The 24,919-nt window shown below is 32.5% G+C and overlaps 1 protein-coding gene across 1 annotated transcript; it reads right to left on the bottom strand.

The window, feature by feature from the left end:
* Window positions 1–223: 223 nt before the first annotated feature.
* LOC143059361 (uncharacterized) lies at window positions 224–10,561 on the bottom strand. Its single transcript, XM_076232847.1, has 5 exons — window positions 10,429–10,561; window positions 8,126–8,268; window positions 3,067–3,201; window positions 1,544–1,637; window positions 224–547 (listed from the first exon to the last, which is right to left on the bottom strand). The coding sequence occupies exons 1-5, from the start codon at window positions 10,559–10,561 to the stop codon at window positions 450–452; spliced, it is 603 nt and encodes a 200-aa protein (XP_076088962.1). The 3' UTR covers window positions 224–449.
* Between the last annotated feature and the right edge of the window lie 14,358 nt (window positions 10,562–24,919).

Raw genomic sequence — 24,919 nt, 5'->3', positions numbered from 1 at the left:
ATCTCGTCAAGTAATTAAGGACAAACTATCTAGATACAGAAAAGGTTAAGACTGTTTTAGCGTAATATATTATTTTTTGCGACATAAAACTGCAACACAATTGGAATTATTCATTATTCTAGTTATTGTGTGTTTGCTCACGAGTATATGAACTCCTTTATAATGACACTTGACTTATTCCCTTTTATTGAAATTTGATAAATGTACAGCAAAACTTAATGTTCCTTTCCACAATCTTTTAAAATCTTTATTTGAATTGATCATTTTCAAATAATTTCACACATCTTAAATGAAAACTTTTTTTCAAAAAGTATATACCTAATTGTTTTACGAGAATCAGCATGTGTTTATTTTTTGGCGCAAATAAGTAAGTTGTGTTTATCTGAAAAATAGAAATGTAAAACCAACAAATAATATAGATTGTAAATGATATTTCATTTGAAGTTAAATCAGCAGCATGTCTTTTTCAGCCGATGAACGTAAGAATCACACAAAGACACAGTAGGTAATTCTTTCTCTTTCTTACAGCTTTCGACCAATGCACTACCTAGTTGAACATAAATATATATTGTAATTATCGTACATACAGAAAACTGTGATATTTTTTAAAATGTACAGGCTTTTTGTGCATAAAGACATATAATTATAAACCTATAATGGTTTACTTTTATAAATTTTAAATTGGATGGAGAGTTGTATCATCGGCACTGGTATCATATAGATATATCTACTAAAGATATAATAACGAAAAAAGATATAGTGCTAACATTATCATAACCCCAATACTAAAACAAATTTTAAAATATAATGTACGTTGGAGGAGCAAGCTTACTTTCAACGCACACCTTGCAATGTGATTATCTGGATATTTTTGCACACAAATGTTTTTTCTATTAAAGACAAGGCAGATTTTAACATATATGAAGGGGATAATGTTACATACATTGGTAAAGAACATTAGTAAAAGCAGCTGCTTTAATTCAGAGTTCCCTTATTATCTAATCCAGTCATAGTTTTGATAACTGAAAATCTTATCCTAATTTCTAATGGTTCACCACAACAACAAACAAAAAGGTTTTTTTTTTTCTATAACGCAGAACAACTGGTTACGGTTAATACATTGTTTACGTTATCTAAATTTGAAAGGACTCTAATTAAAAATAAAGATGTTTTTCTCGGCGACAAAAAGTGATATGGGTTAATTGTACCAGCCTTTCATTATGGCAACTATGGATCCAATTTTTAATTGCTCTGATTAATAAACTCACATGAGGATTCATAAGTTGAAACAATCAATCAAATTAGAGAACAATCCCTTATAACAAGTTTATTGCGTAGTTCGTCTTCATTAAACAAAACAATATTTTCTTTTACACATTGTTTTCTCCACTATATGAGGATGTCTGTACTTCACCAATATTGTCATACAAGTGAGAGGTTTAGCTACCTATACAAAACAGCTTCAATCCACCATTTTCTACATAAAAATGCCAGTTCTAAGTCAGGAATACATGGATATGACAGTTCATTCAATAATACATACCCATATCATGAAAGACTTTGTCTATTCCTTCCCCCGATAGAGCAGATGTCTCTGCAAAATACCAGCCGTGGGCTTCTGCAAGTAGTTGTCCTTCCTTTAAGATGGAAATATGATCGTATTAGTTCAAACTATATTAACATAGGTATATGTGCATAAACAGTAACAGACACTCTTCTACAATTTCATGATATAAATATCTTTTATGTATATTTTGCATTGCTGATTTGTTTGTCTGAGTGTTTAGTTTGTCAAAATTTTGTGTTATTTTCGCATTTATTAATCGGTGTGAAAAAAATGTTCTCCTCATTAGTTAAATATTTGTTGTCGGCAAATGATTTGTCAAATTTTATCACGCCATCAAATTTTTTTCGATTTCTTCTAAATATCCTCATGAAAAAAGCGATCATGTCTGGTGACACATCTTTCTGCAAATAGGAAGGATAAAATCATCAGATAAACAGATTTCAACTGCTATAGCTCGTATTAATCGTGGTATAGTCGTAGTAAGTGGTCTAGTGTGACTGGGACTTAAGGAGCAATCGACTGACGATTTAAATCAATATTATTTTGTAGCTGATCATTCTTGCATTGAAAAGTTTCTTTGTAAATGTTTTTGTTTTTACGATAATATGCAAGCAAAAATGTAAAAATAAAATTGTAGAAGTTGTAATTTAATGGCTAGAATTCTCATCAAAAGTCCCCGGGCAGTTTTTCGTATTTTGACAACTGGTAGAGGTCTACATTCTGCCCTTGTCATATTTTCGCATTTTACCTCTTTGTTCATAACGGCATAAAGACAAGTTGCATAAGCAAAAAAGAAATTTGAATACAAAAAAGAGCAAAGCAGAATAAAAAAGTGCCGGGATGAATAAATACTTTGCCACACAAAACGTTTATATGGATTAAACTGCAAATATTAAAATTTACGTCAATTCTGATGCAATGACTTCTGAGCTGGATACTCGTAGTCCGTAAGCTGCAGTATCAACGAAGTGTTAGAAAATATAAATATCGAATTGCAAATTTGGTGTGTTCGATACATTTTTGTGAGCTTTCTACAAAGCTATCTTACAAGCACTTTAAGTGAATGGTATCAATAAACCAAAATGTGTTTTCCATCAACAGTAAAGATCCTGGTATCTATGATGATTTTATTTACAAATAAAGGCAAGATTTTATTTACAACCACTGTGTCGATGCCACTGCTGGTGGAGCTTTTATATCACGAGAGTATCACCAGACAAGAAGTCAGAACTAATATTATCATTGATATGATTTTAATCATGAAATAACTTGATTTTTAAAAATAAACTAATCTTTTATAACCTCAGGAATAGATTACCTTAGCTGCAGTTTGAAAAATCTTGATGCTCAATGTTCTTCAACTTTGTTCTTTATTTAGTGTTTTTTACTTCTTTTGATTCGAGACTCACTGATGGGTCTTTTGAAAACGAAACGCGCGTCTACCGCAAATATAAGCAGTTCAATGCTGGTATCTATGATGAGCTTAATTGTTATCTTACTTGGGTTTCAACCTCCCTTGCATGCCTCTCGTTGCCGTCTAAATCAACTTTGTTTCCAATCAATGCACATTTCAAGTCCTGCGGTCCGTTCTGTTGTATCTGTGACAGCCACTTCTCTACGTTCTCAAAGGATTGCTATATTGAAAAGTAATAAACATCATTAGAGTTCATTGTAACATACAGAAAAGGACAGTTTTTGGTATTTTCACATGAGCATGTCATTACAAAAAAAGTTTGGTACAAGTAAAAAAGAGATACCACTGGTTGCCCATTCAGATACTCTGACTAATGTTTGAATTATTTGCTTGATAAATATGTTGCTTCTTTGTTTGTGTTTATAATATACAGCTTTTCATACAGGTTATTGAGTACGGATCCAGTACGTCTATATATGATTGCGTAAGGACACAGCTTCTAAAATATCACATAAAGTTCAGGCTGTCATGAATAAAGATTAGTTTAGCGTTATATGTTTTGACATGCTTTCATATTTGTGTTCTTAATGGGTTTATGTCCCAAATCGACACAACATTACAGATCTAACAATCAAACTTTTGATGTAATGTACCAACATTTCACGATTTTAAATTATGGTGGTATTTCTAGAACTTAGTAACATACGTTATGTAGTAGAGATAAAATAAATAAGCGTTGATTCTTGCAAACGAAAACCTGAGCCCGGAGAGCGAATGGTTTGTATTTTATGCATCGATCTATATTTAAAACTATTTTGTGATGTGTAAGCCTTGTCTTAAGGAGGCTCGAGGGTATAGAAATTTCAGAAAAAAATCAAACATTTGTTTTTCATTACAAATTTTATTTATAACCTTTTGTAGTTGTTACTTTATCATATGGTACAAAAATTATTCAAAACAATCAATTCTTGTTGGCCCCAGATGACTTTCAAAATGTATACATCATTGAAAAAGTTCCAAGTTATCTCCCTTTGGTGGAAAAATGCCATTTTTTGGCTCTAAAATTGAAATATCTTTTTCAACTCATCGGTGACCTATCTTTTTTAATATAATTTTCATATAAGCTGTACTTAAACTAAATCATTTTAAAATTTTAGCGATTTCTGTAATAAATTTCTTTTTTTTATTTCGATATTACCTTTATTTCTCCTATTACTTCAACAGAAAAAAAACACCTTTACAAAAATGTATGCTTCTTTCGAAGGCAGATTGTGAGCGCAAATGAACGGTGACCCCACTTTTTTATTTTTTGTTTCTATTAACTATAAGATAAAGTGCATTTATAGAAAAATATAGAGAAATCCTATATAAATGATTTAGACCCGCGAACCCCCTTAATTAGAAGGAATTGTTATGTTTTGATAACCACGTTATCATGTTCAACGATGAATTAATAAATCTTAGTTCACAACTAATTGGTAAGGGAAATACAAATTTAGCATAAAAATAAGTTAAAGGTAAGTTTTAAAAATTAATTCCTTTAGTGAATAGAAACTTACAATGTGTTTTAACTACCTCGACAAAAAATGTTTAGACTCAAGAATATATAATATTCGGTACGGCGATTAGTTAAAGACAGAGAGAAGTAGGAATTTCTGTTGATGCATCTGTTGTTTTAATGATAATGAAGAATAAACATGCACATTAAACTATGCTTGATTGTGATATGTTATATTTTCTACAACCTTAAAAGGTCAAAATAAACTTCAAAACGGTGAATAGAGTGAACCTTGTTTCGAATGTTTTTTTATTTCAATTGTAGTTGTTTAAATAGAACGGAAAGTATGAAAATAAAGATATTTACACGTATTTTGCAAGACTAGTTACTATGATCACTGCAATATTTGCATTTCTATGCATGGCACGAATGAAATGGGTGATGTCAAAATAGACGGAATTATGTTTGACAGTGTGTATTGACCCGTTAAGTTCTTAAATTTCACAAAAAGAAAAAATACAAAAATACTGAACTCCGAGGAAAATTTAAAAAAGGAAAATCAAAAATCAAAAGGCAAAATCAAAAGTCCAAACACATCAAACGAATGGATAACAACTGTCATATTCATGACTTGGTACAGGCATTTTCAAATGTAGAAAATGGTGGATTGAACCTGGTTTTATAGCTAGCTAAACATCTCACTTGTATGACAGTCGCTTCAAATTCCATTACATTGTCAACGATGTATGAACAAAACAAACATACTCAAAGAGTAAAATGTCAAAAATAGGGGTACAGCAGTCAATATTGTGTTATCATCTTAATATCACTATAAAAACAACAAATGTAACGAAGAAGCACAAAAAGGCATACATCAAATTTAACATACTCATTTTGCTTTTCTGCAAAGCAGACTCCGTGTTGTTATGGAAAATTGTTATGGGTAATTGCATGACGTAAATTAAACTTTGGCATTTAACTAGAGTTTCCGGATGGGATTGCAATTTATTTTTTCAGGGGGTAACATATTTGTTTAAATTTCTGCTATATTAGAACAAAATTTATTAAAATAAAGAAAAACTGATAACTCAATTTGGAAATAAAAACAAAACTTAAGGTTTGTTACATGATAAGATTCTTTATATCGATTATGTAAATTTTAGTATTAAAACTTGAATAGTGATTTTTCCTGGACAACAAGAACAGATGGTTATGATCTTAATGTTCTGCTCTTTTTAATAAGGAGGCAGTATGATCGTTTGAAAATAAATGATATGTTACTAAATGTTTTTTTATAAAGCAAAATAATAAGATGGTTATGCATTCATAATAGACATATGTTGAATATTTGTCGCTCATTTTTGGTAAATAAATTAGGTCTTTATTTCATTTAATTCGTCTCATGCACAGAATATTGCGCAATCTCTGTGTTTATATTTTCAATTTGTTACATTTATTTCCAGAAAGTGTGCAAAATTAAAAGGGATATTCCACAATTCGAGACAAAGTCTGCTCAATTCAGTTGTTTGATGCGTTTTTTTTTTTTTATTTTATTATTTCTCCTTTAATCTAGAACAGGTGTTGAATATATACCACGGTGAACAGAAATTCTACTTTTTTCTGTAATTGCACTTCATCGTACCGAATATTAGATACTATTTAGCTCAAGCATGCTTTGCCGGGTAGGAAACAATTGAACATTTTTAGGTGCCAGGTTTAAGGAGCGTTGATTCTAGAAAAAGAATTTATACATAAAGCCACACCAATTTGATTAATAGTTCTTTGGATAATAGCTCCAAAAAATATGGGGCGAGCGAGAGAATTTTTTTTTATGGTAAAAAATTCTTGGAAATGAGTTTTGTTGAGGCGTGTGCTCTACAAGTGGAGCGAGCGGTATATTTTTTTTTTAAATTGTGCAATTTCGAAATTAATGTTCATGTTAAAATTTGGTAATTTCAAAGAAAAAGGAAGAGAAACATGCTCTGATGCATATAATTTGACGTATTTGTGTCTGTAGTACAGTCTATACCATACCCAACTTTATGGGTCGCTTTGGTTTATTATACTTTTGACTATTTTGGTCAAATAAGCTTCAACTGCATGCATTTTTATTTAAATTCACACATGTGTATATATTAAGAAGGCAAAGTGGGTAAAGTGTATCATGAGGGGTTATGGAAGGTAAATATATTGTACGAAATAGAATTAATTGAGATATGTGTATATATTAAAAAAAATGCCCTTGAAAAATATTGAATTTCTTTGAAACAGTTGTTTTCGTATACGGTCGTGATTGTTCATTGGCTAGTTGGCATCTAGTTGGAACAATATAATTATCCATAATAGGATCAACATGATGTGAATATTTCAACAACATCTACAGTAAAATATTTATTTTGCAGTGAAAAGAAACATTCCCTTAAAATACCTTAAGTCATTAATCCACATTTACTTGAATTATTCCGGATTTGACAAAATACATTTTTCTTTTGCAGTTGAAACCTGAAATCCATCTTAAACTGGAAGTGGTTGCAATAATGATGCATGCCTTATTATTAATTGCAGGCCATCATCACTTTGATCTCGAATATTGGAACTCTTAAATTGTACAAAATAGCTCTGAGTGCATGTAAAATGACTAACAAGAGGATATGAGGTTTCATCAAAATAAGATTTATATCTCCTTTATTTTTAATCATGTGAATTTAATATCATTTTCATCCAAGACAGATAGCTCAATCTACGTCTGTTGTAGTACGAGGTTACTCTGATGTCCAACGGCTGTTTTGACAGACAAGCTGGGACCGTCGGACAACATATCTTGTCTGTCTAAACAGCCAGTGTATGTCCGATTAATTTCGGACAAGACTGACTATGTCTGTTGAAACAATGATCTGGAATGACAATTTTTCTAATGAGTACAGTGTGATCGTGGTCGTCTAACGAAAGATTTTTTATTTTGTCTTCTAGAACAGGTCTGCATCAGTGTGCCAGCTAGGTCGTTTGCAGAGGGCGCGGCGCCCGCCCTTTCTAATGTTCCGCCTTGTGCCCTTTTTACAGTTTCGAGTGCGCCCTGCCTTTTTGAAGATCGATTGTATATAAATTGGTCCGTATTGATATAATATAGGTAAAACGAAATCCATTTTGATCATGTGTGTTTTGATAACTACTTGTCATATGCAGTGATCTGACACAAAGTCATGTTGGCATCCCGATTTTTGACATTTTTTTTAACAAATCAATTGATGACACATGCGTTTAAATTGATAGAGGCAATATATGCACAAGAAAAACGTCTACGAGAGACAAAACAATGTCAAGGATAAACTGATTTTGGAGCGGCATGCGGGCCAAAAAGTTGCAGAAGAGGTACTATTTTTTTTTATTGAAAAGTCGATTTTTCCAAAACAGGAGCGGGAAAATCCAAATAACTATTAATCTAATTGGTGTGGCCTAATGAATATGTTGACGTCACGGCAATACTTTAATGATATACACTAAACCTAGAGAAATGTCACGCCTTTATATTGTAATCCCATATTTTATCAATTACGTAAGCCTTCAAAACCGCCAACGTTCAAGAAAATAATTTTAAAAATCGTGAAGGAAAATAAATATATATTTGTAGTTATTAAAAGGTACTTACATGGCTACTGATATCATATAAAATTAATGCGATTCCTGCATCTCGATAAAACAAACTTGGGAAACTTTCTGATCCAGCAATTTCCGAAATGGTAAACGCAACAGATTTTTCTTTACAGCCTAAAACTCGTCTGCTCGGAAATGCTTGATAGAAAAAGGAAACAACAGAAAACTTGAACAGAAACACAATTTATGCTTGTCAATTCATCAGCTACATTTGTATACCGATCATTCGAATAGTCAATGCAATGTATAAGTGTTATTTAATCGGTTATTTTTGTGTGGATTCTACAATAGGTAGTTTGTTGTGATAGTTTCATATGTTTGAATTTTGTTTCATTTGACCTGGTCAATCCTTAAGTTTGCCCCTGATCAGTTGTCTGTACAATGACATGATTCGTTTAGATGTAATCTGTAACTTATCCAAAATGATTGTTTTCGTAATTCAGTACAACAGTTGATACCATTTTAAAAGTCATAAACTTAAACAATTCGTTTTAATTTCGAGCTATTCAATCAAAACTTAAGGAAATCACAACAACCATAATCATTAAAAATTATACTCCTACTTTTTGAATGCAGAAAAGGAAATTTCGATTCATCATACTTCTTTGTCTTTGTTTATCACGTAGTCTGCTGAACTTTTAGGAAAAACTACCCAGTTCTGTGTGTTTTTGTTGTTTTTATTATGAAAACAACTTCTCTATTACAATATTCCTACTATTAGGATATAATCCGCGGGAAAATATTGAACGAATTGTAAGCACATTAATATATCGGACATAATATTGTATTGTTATGATTTAAATATATTACAGATTGGTATGATACTGGTACTGTAACCGATTTTTCAATCATTGGTCAGACTTTTTTTCATCCTTTTTTTTTTATAAGATTGTCTTATAAACTTGTTCTCATTTCGATTTTAATATACCAACTATAACTCACACGAAAAAACATAAGTGGATGAATTAAAATATACTATATTTGTTCAAATACAGAAGTTATACACAAGTATTTAAGATGATATTCCAGTTTAGGTAATGAGTTATCAAGTGTATCAGCTTGGTATCTATCATTTTGTATATATGCATTTCAAACCAGGAGTCAGCAGCGAAATGATTATCGTTGGCTGAAGTCTTCAATAATGTTTCGTCATCTTTTGTGTGTCGTTGTTCTCCTCTTATGTTTGATGTGTTTCCCTCAGTTTTAGTTTGTAACCCGAATTTGCTTTTTCCCATTAAATTCATAAATTTCGAACAGCGGTGTAGTACTGCTGCTTTTATTTTTCTGGTATAGTCTCATTGGATTTTTTTCACATTTTGTCCTTCGAATGCATTTGTTATTGAAGGTGGTATGGGTGTCTTCCTCCATCTTGGATTGTAAAAAACAGAGAACCAAAGGTCTAGATTTTCTATTAAGCTAGCAAATTTTGATGCAGGAATGTAGTAATTAAATGTGAATTTTCATTTAAAAGAACCAATTTATAAGAATATAACTTATAAATATTAATTATTTTTGGTTGTTTTTATTTTTTTTAATCGGCATTTTTAGGGGAGGTAACTCTAAAATAGTGCATTTTCTGAAGGATTCTACTTTGAATTTTCCTATTTAGTATTTTAGCGGGAAAAACGTACGGTGACCCTATCTTTTCTTTTGATATTCTCAAATAAAATTGAGAATGGAAATGGGGAATGTGTCAAAGAGACAACCCGACCAAATATAAAAACAACAGCAGAAGGTCACCAACAGGTCACCAACAGGTCACCAACAGGTCTTCAAAGCATTGTCTGAAAGCTATCTTTACCTTAAGTAATTAACAATTCTATCATTTTGTGTAGTTTCTAATCACAAAATGGTGCTTTTTCCTGTACAATCCATACACAATTTGTCATTTTGTCACGTCCTGTAGCTTGAAAAATGCGCGGTGACCTATCATTTTTATTACATTTTTCAACATATATTAATAGATACTACGTTTTGGCAAAGTATGAACAAATTCTAACATTTTTATTTTAGACTCCCATACCACCTTAAATGCATGTTATGTACGATATGAGATTACAAAAAAGACCTATAGATGTAACCATCCTTGTTCTTTTAACATCAATGGGTAGTTGTTTATGGTAATCAGTGCAAATGGGGGATATCCAGATCTCAAGATAATTCATCGGTACCACCTGGATTGAACTATTGTTCTGTGGACTGTAATGGAAAGTTATCTAGTCGGCAATCAAACCACATTTATCAAATGAATATCCAACACTCCTACCCAAAGATACCATACTTAGTTAATGCACTTACCTCCAAGCATATAACTACTATAGGCAGGGAAATCATTTTTTGTAAATCTGAGAACCAGTGACGATTTTCCTACCCCTGCATCTCCAACAACAACCACATTTACTTTGATTACAGATGATGCTTTATAATTCATTTCAATGATTTACTAACTTTACAATTCGGAAACTAAAAGAAACAATTACCAACATGATTCTTTTTTTAAATATGCTTTATCCTTATGCTTTATAATAGGCGTCAAAAGAAATCATAACCAATCATGTGCTTATTGATATTAAACAAAATTAATCTAATTTTATTTTCGTATAAGTACGCATTACAGTTGATCGATGCACGAAATATTCAGCACAATCATCGTGATAAAAACCAGAAACTCCTGGTAAAGTAAGTGCTGTGACAAAACTGCAACTAGTCGTCTCATTATTGAGTTTAATCTTCCCAAATAACACACGGTTAAAAAAGGTCTTAACTTAAAAACAAATATGTCTGCTATATTTTTCACTCTCTTGTAACAATTTCGTATGGTCATATTGTTTTCCTAAAATCGTTTATACGACAAGAGTATACTGAAAAGATTGCAACAACCTTTTTGTAAAACGAAAATTTGAATATATTTGCCTATATTTATAAACAGTCTTTTTTTCACAGCTATTATCAGATGTCAAAATCTTTTATTCTGTAGTTTATTTTTATCTAATTTATAATAACTGAAGAGTTCTCATTGGTTTTAAAGATGGCAAATTCAGACACATACTTTAGTTTCTCCTTCTTTGTAGTAGTCATTATTACTTATATTTATTTAAGCATATAGTACGTCATCGAACTTGTTATTGATAAAAATTTCGGAAAGTAAATATCAAAATGCTGGAACGCAAAAATAATAAAGTGTGAAACTGTATTTTTCATAACACTACTTGATCACTTCGATTTCATAGGAATTTGTGAATTAATTAACCTTTTTGTCAACAAATGTGCACTCAACTGATTCATGAAATTGTTACAGTCTTCGCTACTATATTCAATATTTTCAATTAAGTTTACATTTAAGAAAGACCGCAAACTCCGCAAGTAGTTTAAATCAGATAAGCTTATCAAGAATAGTTTGGCCGGGGCAGAAACCAATAACAATTATTTGTGGTATTTTGTATTTATTTTTACAGTGGGAAAATAAGTATACTGTGAAAGTTGTTTTTATTCGTGGGATACTAATATACGTGGTTTTCGTTGATGGCTTTTTCCACAATTGTACGTATAAGTCGAAAATAAAGTATGTTGTATAATTTCAGACATTGAACGATATCCATCTATGTTTCAATATCTCGTTATGGGCATAGTATCTATAAAAATACCTAATATCAGCCGACGCACTATGGACAAAATCAGACCGGATTATTCCCATTTCATGTTCTAAAAGTAAATATTTGATTTTCATAAAATTAAGTTGATATATTTCCCGTGATAATATCCGATACTTAAGTGTTCATTTCATTTTTGCCTGATTCTCATGTGATTTTCTTTTTATAATTTCATTGCAAGCTTGCTTTTTTATGTCGTCAGAGCAAAATTACGACAATTCAAAATATTCTAACTGTTATATACAAGAGACACGGTACAAATGTTGTAATGGCTGAATAAACATCTTTTATGATCGTAACACTGTTGATTGATCGGTCTTAAATCAGTTAGTGTCAACAACATGATTAAATGTGTGCAACAACTAAAATGTTACCTTAGCATTGTTCTTCAATGAAGACAATGTGTAAGCATATATGATTCAGCTTAATAATATTATGAACTCTATCTATAAATATTCTAATTTTCAACCATTGTATGTTCAAATGAATCTTGTATGTCTTGTGAACCAGAATTCCTAAGTATCACGGTTATACTATTTCATAAATGCAAGGGAAATGTATAGATATCCTCTTCCCTGATAAATAATAGCTGATAGTTTAACCTATTTAAGCAACAAACAATTTGTTTTTAAAATAAAATCATCAAAAAGAGACAGAAGGAGCATCCACAATGTATCAATTAAAAAAACAACTGAATTAAAAGCAACAGTACATAGTTCGAAAGTCATTATCAATTGAGAAAAAAAACTAATCCGAATTACAAACAAAAACTGAGGAACACGCATCAACTATAACAGAAAACGGGTCTTTATATTAATCAAACAATGTACATCATTTAAAAATATAGCTAATTGTATTGTATTCTTTTTATTAGCCCCAAAAAATATACCTAAGTTAAATCATTTTTCGAATCTATAATTGTCGCAGTCATTGTAGTCAAATACACATCATTCGGTTTTCCTAAAAGTAAACTGTCTGTAAACGTTGTTATATAAACAACAAAACAATGCTGTTATTTCTGTTCCTGTTTGTCGAAATATTCTATACCTTAAAGAGTAAATACTGTATAATTACTTTCAGTGATATCAACGCCTTTAAAATTAACGTATAAACTCATATTTAAACTAAACAGCATATCACGTTTACGTTTCTATTTTTTTATCAGGCAACTTGTTAATCTATTTGCATCTAATCACTATTATCACTACTTATAGAAAGATTAATTACTTTGTTAACATTACATACACAGCTACTTTTGCATAGGTACTATTTCTGTACTAAAAATTTGTGAAGTACTGGAAACCTACTTGTCATATTCAGTACTATTTTGTTACTCTAAAATTATTGTAATATTTAGGTACCTCTATTTCACAGTACTTTATTTGTACTTGAAATTTAGGTACTATAGATTTTTGGTTACTACCGTTACATTTTCAGCATATGAAAGTTTTTCTATTTCAAATCTCTTAAAGTTATGATTTTCAAACATGGAATATTGTATTATTTCTGTACCAAAATATTTAGTACAAATCAAGTACTGTAAAATACAACTACCTAAATATTACAATAGTTTTAAAGCAAAGATATAGTACTAAATATTAAAAGTAAATTTCCAGTACTTCATTTTTTTAGTACAGAAATAGTACCTATGCAAAAGTAGCTGTGTATTCAGTTTAGCTTGACGGTATCTGATCTTTCTTTTATCATGTTGATATAAATTCACGTTCGGACAATGATAATGTTATAAATGGGGGTAATTTTAAACAAAATGCAATATAGCCATAAACAGTATACAATTCAGAAATTGTTTGAATGCATGCAAAATATTGTTTTGATTTTTTTTCACAGAAGTGACACCATTATGGCCTGCCAAAAAATAATTATCATAAAATTGAGAATTGAAGCCAAACACCAATATACTTACTTGAAAAATGTTTCCAGTAGTAATATATAGTAATATATAGTAACATATCATGTGTAACTATTTAAGAGTTTCCGTCTTTTAATTTTAACAGTTGAATTTTCGTCACTTCACTTTCCAACTCTACATATCCAACTGAGTTAAGGAATTGTTTCTCTTCCTGTTATCAATACCATGTAAACGTAACGTAAATAGTCCTTGTATTTCCGGTATGTTTGACATGCACATGTGATTTCGAAAAGTACGCAAACTAGTTAATCATGAGAAAAGAAATTGATGTGTCTCGAATTTCATACAAGAATGCTAATATACCTGATCATTTTAAACGTAATCATATACACATCTTTATAAAATTACTAAGTTGAAGTCTGTAAATTTATGTGGATATTCCTTTAATGTCCCTTTTGTTAAATTGAGCCTCTGGTGTAATAGAGTATACCTATATACATTGACTTTCAAATTTTGATTGCCTTCCCGATAGTGGTAAATCCAGAAACGCGCTTCGGAAGCTTGCAAAATACCATAATTACTTTACGACTTTAAAGGCTTTGCGCAATACATTTGAAGCAGGATTCTTTTAAAGATATTCCTATTACATTCTTATGCTCCTTCAAGTCAACTCATATTTGTTTTCTATTTATATTTTAGTTATACTATCAAAATATTTTCTTTTTTATGTTATATTTAATCAACAAATGAGTAGTTTATATTAATCTGGATTTTCGAAATTTTTGCCTGGCGTTTTCGTTTTGTTCATATTCAGTTTTAAAGATTTTAAATAAACTTCTGACTCGAAACTAGAGTACAGATAACATAAACTACCATCCAGGGAAACAATTGGAGCGATTTCAAAATTGTGCTTTATTTTAATTATTTACTGCTTCAAAAATAATTGCGTTTACCTTTCACTAATATATGTTTATAGAAGTAATACTTAGGAAAACATGTCTAGTACATGTATAGCAAAATATACGAAATAAGAAAAAAAAAGTGAGACAAACCCTCCACGAAACATTGAGTATGGCTTACTCATTCAACTAAAAAGTAACATTACAATAATACTGAACTAAGAAGAAAATTCAAAACGGAAAGTCCCTATAAAAAAAATTAATCAAATGGCAAAATTAAAAGCTCAAACACATCAAACGAATGGATTACAACTGTCTTATTCTTGATTTGGTATGGGCATTTTTATGTAGAAAATGGTGGATTAACCTGGTTTTATAGCTAGTTTAACCCTCACTTAACATTCATTGTAGAGTGCTATATCGAGGCATTTTTTTCATATATTGTGATTTTTAGTTTCAATCCACTCAGAATATTTAACTTTTGAAGCAAATAGAAAATAAATAATCCACTTAATGCGACAGACACAGAAGGTTGGTTGAGATTCAAAAATAAGTAGTTCAGTATTTTTCGACATTGCACAACATGGAATCTACGATTTATTTTCCACCGCCTATAAACAAGACACTTCAGAATAACATCAATTAGGATAAACAAAGCAATACATGCTCTACACAGAAGAGATCGGGGTAAACAAATATGATTTGAAAGGGAATACATTTCTTTGATTAATCAAAATATTTTTAACGATCAAAATATATATACGCAGAGATAAGATATAATACAACACCGTTATCATGTCTATAATCGTTATATCGGACAATGAATAGTCTATTATATCTATTGAAATGATGTACGCAACTCAACAACAGTTTAACGGACTTTTGAGTCTCAAATGAAGATAATTCAGTAAAACCAAGGAGAAAGATTCTAATTTATAGGTTAAAAACAAACTGATAATTTCAGGACAAAAAATGTAAACCGATACAAAAACTAAAGCCGTATATAATACAGAGATAAAACTTAACAACAGAAAAACTTAACAAAAGAAAAACTTAACAACAAAAAAACTTAACAACAGAAATTATAACAACAGAAAAACTTAACAAAAGAAAAACTTAACAACAGAAAAACTTAATAACAGAAACCCCAACTAAAAATCTGGGGATGATCTCATAAAAATCCAGCAGATTCTGTTTCACATGTGGCATCCGTCGTGTTGCTCATTGAAGTACAATCCCGGATTTAAGTCCTCAACAGTCACATGAGAGGAAAGGAGCATGTGATTGTGGTTACATCAACTAAAGACATGTACATTGTATCCGTCGTCATCTGTGAAAGACGTATTACAAATTGATCAACTAACTCGTATTACAACTGTAAAATTTAAGAACGGATGATTTCAACTTCGCCACTTTGGACCCTTTGTTTAAATTTTTTTTTATAAGCAGCAAACCTTTATCAAGGAAATAATTATAGAAGATTATAACTCTGAATTGCCGTATCAACTTAGAAGTATATATGCCATACACGGATGTAAAATTATTAGATAGAAATAGAAAGTTCATATTCAGGAAGCTGGGCATTTTTGTTAATGTCAGGTTTGTTCTCAATCGACCCTCGTGATAGATATCTACATGTAAGTCTAGATAAGAGACACACTTATCTAGTTCTGTTGTTTTCTTATTTCAATAACAAAATGATACAAACACACTCACCAAACTTAAAATCATTTAGTAAGATTACATCATCTTTGCATGGTTTAAAGTTAAAACTAATTAAACTGTTAGAACACATTAATGTCAGAAACTTGAAGTCAGATGAAGTTTGCTATAAAGTTGAAAATTGAATAAAAGCAATTATGAATGCTGAAAGAATACGTACTCATAGTCAGGCCGAAATCATACAATTATTGTAAATCTCTGTAGGTGGCACGGTAGTATTTGCATTCCAGAATTTAGGTTGCTCTTTTGTGTACCCTACTTAGGTAAATGTATCTAAACAGTGTGATTGGACAAAAAATACAGTATCAACTGAACATACTTTCCCAAACTGAGGGATGAATCAGGTGTAGAAAAATATGAAATAATTTTACATACAGATGAAAATGAATTTTTGAGAATTTTTTTAAATTTTGTATTCACTGCACCATAAAATACCTAAAAGTACTAGTGGCCTTAGGTTTTTAAAAATAGCAAAAAAAGTAAACGGTCATGATACATATTCAAATTCATTTCTGAATAGTAAAATGAAAGTACTTCAGTTAACTGTGAATGTAGAATTTTTTGCAGTGTTAGAAAGTGGTGAAAATTCTAAAAAGGCTATCATTATCCCTTATGGGCCAGGAAATACTACCGTGCCACCTGTAATGCAGCCATATATGTTATGTTTTAAGGAAGATGTTACTTAGCCTTATTCAACTTGGATTATCTTCCGTTTAACAGAAAATATAGATTGATAATTTACTCAAATTCATAACAGGTTTATTTTTGCCTATGAAACAAATGTCCATCAGAAACCAAACGTCATTAGGTTTAAAACAATTGTTTGGCACTACATGGCTTCCAAAAATAAACATGATTCACATTGCAATGTATATTTTGCATAGTAATCAATGCAAGCACAGTTTTGATTGTGGGGGACTATTCAAATAAAATGTTACCCAAATTAGTTTATTTCTACTTATTTTGACAAAATAATGGGAAATGTATACTTGCAAAATCAAGGTGGATTTAATAATTGCAAAGCAGAATGCTTTTATCTAAAATTGGCTGATTCCCATTTTCCGAAAAACGGAATATTGAAATGATCAAACTAAAAATGATAGGAATAGGGATTTGGCCTAACAGCTTGTGATTCGAAAACCACAAATTTACTCCCCATGGATCAGTGTTTTTGATAGTTTTCGTGTATGTTGATGTTCTGAACACGACTTTATTAGCCAATATGCCATAATAATCTTGAAATACCGAAAGGAAAAATAACTCAACTGTTGAATTGGATGGACGGCTTAGACCCTTCGAATAAATTTACTTAAATGCAAGTGCCGAACTTCGTGAAGTCTGAACTATTCACAATCTTAGATTGAATTTAACGATTCCACTGTGTTGTTCAGATTAATTGATGATTCGTAGATAATTTGGCGTTGTGAACACACGGTAATAATTTGCAAAATTCCTCAAACTACCAACTTGCAAACACACAAATTATTGTGTAGGGAAACTAACTATTCAAGGATCAAACAACATTTTGGTAATACAAATTAAGCTGGACAAGAACTCTGATTTGACCTGAATGAAATTTATCTACACGTCAGCATAAAATTAGACCTTGCTGCTTTTAAAAAAGAAGTAACACTTAGTAGCTATAATGAGTATGGAACATACTAAAATTTATTACAAATCAGTAGTGTATTTTCCTCATTGTATGATCCCTATAACACATGGGAACCGTGTTATTCTCGTGATCGTATAAGTTGTAGTTTGCGTTGTGTTATGAATAGAGGAAAAAGAGACGTCCATACAAAATGGATGATTTAATGCTGGAATACAATGACGTTAAGACATAGCAACCATGACGTTACATATAGAGAGCGGCAACGCGTACAGGTACATTTATGAATCCTGCGTATTGTAATTGTCTCTATTTATCCTCGACATACTCGGGGCCGCGAATTTGTGCAATTAAATTCTCAATGAGCAATTTATCCAAATTAAGAAAATTATCTATCAATGAAAAGAAATGAAATATTTGAAACTTTAAAGTCTATAAATCACATATAAAACTATCGTTGAACCAAGTTGCGATTGAAAAATGTTCTCAATTATAATTACAGTCTCTGATTGCGGTTTTGTAAACGAACACTCCTTGTAAGTATTTGCGATTCATTATTGTCATTTGAATTTATTTCTAGTGGGTAGAGTTTGACGATTGGTCTATTCGTAAGTCCAAATTTTGTACGCACTAAAGCTGATCTCACCAAACCATCTCCACCACGCACAAGGTCCTCGATGATACCAATGTTCCATACAGTTCTAGGCGAGTCATCATGAATCTGTACTATGTTCCCGGTCTTTATCCTCTGTAGATTATTTCCACTGGCTCTGTGGAATTCCCGTAGTGATGTTAGGTACTCCTTTTTCCATCTCGTCCGAAAGTGTTGTAGTAATTCTTGTTGTTTTTTGTTACGTTTTAGCGCATGAGCGCAAGTTAGTGTCTTTCTAGTGTCTTTGAATTCGCTGTGGTTATTTGAAGGATACGGAAGTGTCTTTAATCTTCTGCCATACAAAAGATGAGACGGCGCTAGTGGTTCTGGATCCATTTCATCAGTAGAGATGTACGTTAACGGTCGGTCATTCAGTGTGCACTCGATTTCTGTAACAACTTTGTGTAGCATATCTAAGTCGATACAGGCACGTTTTAATGTTTTCTTGAGAGAAGTTTTTGTGAGTCCAATTAGTCGCGCCCACCATCCTCCGTACCAAGGAGCCCTGCTGGGTATAAACTTCCACACTGTTCCAAATTCACTAACTTTTCCGTGCACAGTTTCTGATTTGAATATTTTACAAATCTCTGTCGCTGCAGATTTATACGTAGAAGCATTGTCAGTTATCATAATGTTCGGTAAAGATCGACGGCTAACAAATCTGCGAAAAGCTAATAGAAATGAATGTGTCGTTAAATCCTGAACTAACTCAATGTGAACAGCTCTGCTTGAGGCGCACGAAAACGACATATGTACGCTTTTGTTTCCTTGTTACCATTTTGTCGTACATGTAACTCTCCTGTAAAATCAACTCTGACGCTGAATGGCGGCTCTTCTCTTCTTCCTTTGGTAGCGGGTGGTGGGTCAGGCGCCACATACGGTCGACTTATTATCTTCCTGCAGGGAATACAATTCCGTAATGCGGTGTTCACTCTTTGTCGGATTTTCGGTATCCAATATGTCTGTTGAATTAACGTAATTGTCCCATTTATTCCACTGTGATTTTGTAGTTTGTGTGCGTCCAAAATTATCAATGTTGTCAACGGGTGTTTTGACGGAAATAAATAAGGGTATTTCACTGTTTCGCTAATGAGCGCATTGTCAATTCTTCCTCCGGACCGTGGTAGTCCTTTTTCGTCGATATATAATCGTAACTGACGTACAATGGGTAGTCGATTAGTATCCTTTGAAACAATATTGCGGATTTCATTCATAAAAATAGTTTGCTGTACTTTCCGTATCAACACGAGTGAAGCACTTTGAATCTCGTCTATCTCTAAATGTTGGTATTTCCTGTTTTGTGAAAATGTTCTGCAATTCGCTATAAAGCGCAATACGTAAGACATTATACGAAGCAGTTTTGGAAAACTGCTGAACATCTCTATATTGATGACTTCCTTTACAACTGTGAATCTGTCATCATTTTGTTGAATTTGCCGGTCTATGTCTTTACTTTCATTGTCTGTAATTGTTGTCATAGTAACGGAATTTCGATCCCAATGCGGCCACTGTTCTTCATGTGCAAGCCATTTCGGTCCGTTGAACCAAGTATCATTATTCAAAAACTTAGATGAAGACATGCCGCGGGTAAGATAGTCGACGGGGTTACAGTCAGTTGGACAATACCTCCAAGTTTTATTTTCCACAAGCTGTCGGATTTCTGTAATTCTATAAGCTATAAATGGTTTTTGTATTTTCGACGAATACAACCAACTCAGAACGATTTGGCTATCACACCAAAATGTAATTTCTGTAATTCCTAAAATATTTGACACATGTTTAGCTAATTTCGCTCCAACTACGGCGCACATCAACTCCAATCGCGGCAAAGTAATTACTTTAAGCGGTGCAACTCTGTTTTTAGCCATAACTAATTGCGACTGTTTTCCTTGTACAATGTAGGCGCATGCTCCATAAGCTTGTTGGCTAGCATCGGTAAAAATGTGTATTCTAGCTGTTTGTGGCGATAATCCATCGTTGTTAAGTAGTCTGGAAAGTTCAACTGATTTTGTATCTTTAAGATCTGTAGATAAAGTAGTCCATTGCGTAGTTACATCTTCAGGTAAGCGTTCGTCCCATCCAAAATTACGTTTCCATAGTGACTGCATTAGTATCTTAGCTTTCACTGTCACGGGACTAAGTATGCCAAGCGGATGAAAGATTTTAGACGACTGTCGTAATATTTCTCTTTTGGTTACATCTACCATGGTTGAATATATGTCTACTTCTGCAAATAAAAGTTTGTCGTCAGTAACATTCCAGCGCATTCCAAGTATGTTGACCTCGTTACTGGAATCTAGTACGTTTTCTGTTTCAGCAAGTTCTCGTAGTCTGTTAGAATACGAGTTCCATGATCTGAGGTCAAAGCCTCCTTTCTGTAATAAACACCTTGAATCACGGTAAAATTGCATTAAGTCGTCTTCATCAGTAAAACTAGTTAAAACATTGTCCACATACAAGTCTTGTGTAATTCTTGAAGCTGTTGGAATAGGATTCTCTTCAAAGTGTTTTATTAAAGTTGCATTTAGTATAAATGGTGAGCATGTAGCTCCGAATAAGACTGACTTGAAACGATAAGTTGTAAATGGACTGGCTGAATCTGTTGGTTCACTTAACCAAAAGAAGCGAGTTACATCGCGGTCAGATTTATGAAGTCCAACTTGCAGAAATGCCTTTTCGATATCTGTTGTCACTGCAAACTTCTGAGTACGAAATCTGGTAAGTATCTCTGTTATGTCATTTGAAATTGGCGGATATGAGTGAAGACAGTCATTTAAACTCGGACTTTTTGCGTTCTCTTTACAACTGCAATCATACACAATTCTAATCGGATTAGTTGTAGAATCTTTCTTGATGGGGTGATGCGGTATGTAGTGTATGCGCTGTGGCTCGTCCTCGTTCTCCTTTATCTTTTCGATGAAACCACGTTTTTCCTGCTCTTTAATTATGTCGCCGTATATTTTGAATAAGTTTGGTTCCTGGTTTAAGCGGTTAACGACTCTATGGGTCCTTGCTCTTGCAATCATTTCGTTTGTCGGTAATTCAGGACATTCTTCAACCCATGGAAGTTTTGAAACGTACTTTCCTTCCTCATATGTTATCGATGTCGATGAAAATTCTTTGATGTTCTGTTTATCCGTGTTAAGTTTGTCATTTTCTTGTATACCAAGGGACTCTAATTTCCAAAACCTCTCAATATCATAATCCTCTTTTGTGTGACTAGATAATATATGCATCATGTGTGAATTGCGTTGTCTACTTATACATGTAAGTGGTCCAGATAACAAATATCCTATCTTTGAGCTCATCGCTGTCGGTCCGTCGCCTCGAACGATATCATCCTTGATTACATCCCAGTAGTGGTCTGCTCCAATGAGTAAAGAAATTTCAAAGCTATTATCCTCTGATAATGGGTGGGCTAGTTTAAGTCCTTTCAAATAATGTAGTTGCTGCGAAATGTACCTGCGATTATTCTGAATCGGCGCTGCTATGGTAGGTACAATCAATACCTGTAAAGGTATTTTATCTCCTGAGTCTGCTTCTAAATACACTGTGGCTTTATTCATGTGACGAACATTCTTGTCAGAATTTCCGAAGGCGGATATATTGAGGGTTTCCTTTCCGTCTGGCTTGATGTTTAACTTGTCGGCTATTTCCTGCGTCATAAATGATCGTTGCGCTCCTTCGTCGAAAAGGATGTGAGCGTCGGCGCACTGATTCTGAAACCATATTGGAGCGATTGCTGTTTTCAAGAAGACGGTCGAGTTTTCCTGTTTAGCAGATGTATGCATGATTGGCTTGCCGTTTTCTGTATTACTTGTAATATTCTGATTCTGTGATTTTTGAATTGAAGATTCATTGCATAAACTAGTGTGGTGTTTACGTTTACATGTACGGCATGTGTTTTTCGATCTACATTCTGATATTTTATGGTTACCCAAACAATTGAAACATAGGTTTCTTTTCTTTACAATCTCCATTCTTGATTTGCTGTCGGTGAACTTTTTACATTCTGCCGGCAAATGTTGATCATTGCAATAAATGCACATTTTACTTGGAGAATAGTTTTTAGATTTTGATTTATTTACGTAATTTCTATTTTTCCTACCAATTCCGGCATGGAAACTTGCGGTAGGTATATCATAAGTCTCACTCCCATTAGTACTGGCTTCTTCAATAGATATTTCTCGTTGTATTGCCTTTCTTATATTTCCAAGGGTCCAGTCGTCGTTTCCGTTTTCTCTTGTAATATTACTTTTTACGGTAATAGGGAGCTTACCAAGCATAACTGGGATTAACAGGAAACCATATGTATCTTGGCACTGTCCTAAAGATTCTAGTCCACGGATATAAACCTCTGACTTATCCGAAAAATTACGGATACTATCTAATGTGTATGAGGGTGCTGGCAAATCTAAAAGGGCTTTCATATAAGCGTTTACAATTTTGTGTGTTTTCCCAAAGCGATTTACTAATAACTCCACGGCTTTGTGATAGTTTGCGCTGGACAAGTTTAAACAATTTATGACATTCATAGCGTCTGCATCAAGAAGTGACTGTAGGTACGTGAATTTCTGGACATCAGTAAGTGTATGATTGCTGTGAATGGTGTTTTCAAACGACACCCAAAAGTATTGCCATTCAAGAATATCCCCAGAAAAAGTAGGTAGGGTTAGCTTCGGCAAGCGGTGATTTTGACTAAACAGGGAACTAGTTTGTGACGAAAATCTTGGGATGAATTCTGTGTTCATTACAGGACGGGTTTCGGAACTGACTTCATGCATGTTCATAACGAGGCGTGTGTTTGGGATACTTTCGTGAGATAATTCTGTACATGTACGTGTAACTGTTTGTGCTAATTTCTTATAACGGCGTAAATGTGTTTCAAGATCTAAATTATACTCATCTGCATCTGTGATTTCAACTTCTATATCTTCATCTGATGTATTTTCCAAAATCTGTTCATCCAGTTTAAGTATTACACTTTGTTTTTTTCACTATAGCGTTAATTGGACCTGCAATGTCAATATCCATCTCCGAATCAGTGTTCAGCTCATCTAGTGTCTTGAAGAATTTCGTGACAGCGGCTCTATTTCCAGCTCGAATAGACTTGATTCTCGACGAATCCATCTTTTGTCCTGGTCTCGGTACCAATCTCGTGATCGTATAAGTTGTAGTTTGCGTTGTGTTATGAATAGAGGAAAAAAGACGTCTATACAAAATGGATGATTTAATGCTGGAATACAATGACGTTAAGACATAGCAACCATGACGTTACATATAGAGAGCGGTAACGCGTACAGGTACATGTATGAATCCCGCGTATTGTGATTGTCTCTATTTATCCTCGACAGATATGTTATACAGTATGTTTCGTGTTATTATTTTCCAAACAGTATTTTAAAATGATACGATTAATCCAAATGTTACTTGTATCAACAGTATTCTGTTTGCAAAGATTTACTTTGTCTACTATGTTTACTCATATAACATGTATAATGAACCCTATTACTCATTTGATAAGATTACCTAATGTGTGAATTATAATTTCTATGAACATGACTTTTCAGTTAATTTAATAGAATAATAAGTCTCTCTTTTTTTCTTTTATTTTAATATCCCTAAACATTTGTTTTTATATTAACTGTTGTGTTTACTGCGATATATTTGAAAATGCATTTATATACAGTGTTTTGAGAAAACTGAAATGAACTTTAAGTTGGTCATTTTATTTTAGAATATGAAACTGATAAATATTTCGTCTTATCAGACCATTTGATAGTTACATGCAGCAATATGCTAAAATCTGTACAGTTTGGAAAATATAAAAAGCAAGATAAATCTTAATTACGGCATACTATTTATATCATATAGTCATCTCCTCATCTCGATGAAAAAAAAACCCAAATTACTGACCATGTCTGAAAGTGGGATCTGGGTACAACATATAACAAATAATGATACAGTTCAGTAAAATTCAAATTCAAAATAAATATTCTACTCAATTTGACTTAACTGTTATCTGACTACTGCATACTTACGAAAGAGTATAATTGTCTAGAGTCATTTAATGCAATATAATATAACGGTGTTTGACACTTACACATGACATCCATTATGGCCTCTTCATTTGACACCGACTCATCAACATCATTCATAATTCAGTAACCCAAATACATTATAAATTCAGTTGTTATTCATTACCATGCTGGAGCATGTTTTGCGTTGTTAACACATCCCTGTTGATAACATTTTTGTGATACGAACATATCAACACATGGAATGTAAACATTGGAAACACAGTTCTGATTGCATTACATGATGCAAACATTGTTTTTACTTTTTAATTACAAAAGATAAAGATAAATATATTACCAATAAAGGTAG

Source organism: Mytilus galloprovincialis, chromosome 14 (assembly GCF_965363235.1).
Source record: "Mytilus galloprovincialis chromosome 14, xbMytGall1.hap1.1, whole genome shotgun sequence".
In the NCBI taxonomy this organism is placed as follows: domain Eukaryota; kingdom Metazoa; phylum Mollusca; class Bivalvia; order Mytilida; family Mytilidae; genus Mytilus; species Mytilus galloprovincialis.
This window is presented reverse-complemented; position numbering and strand designations above follow the sequence as displayed.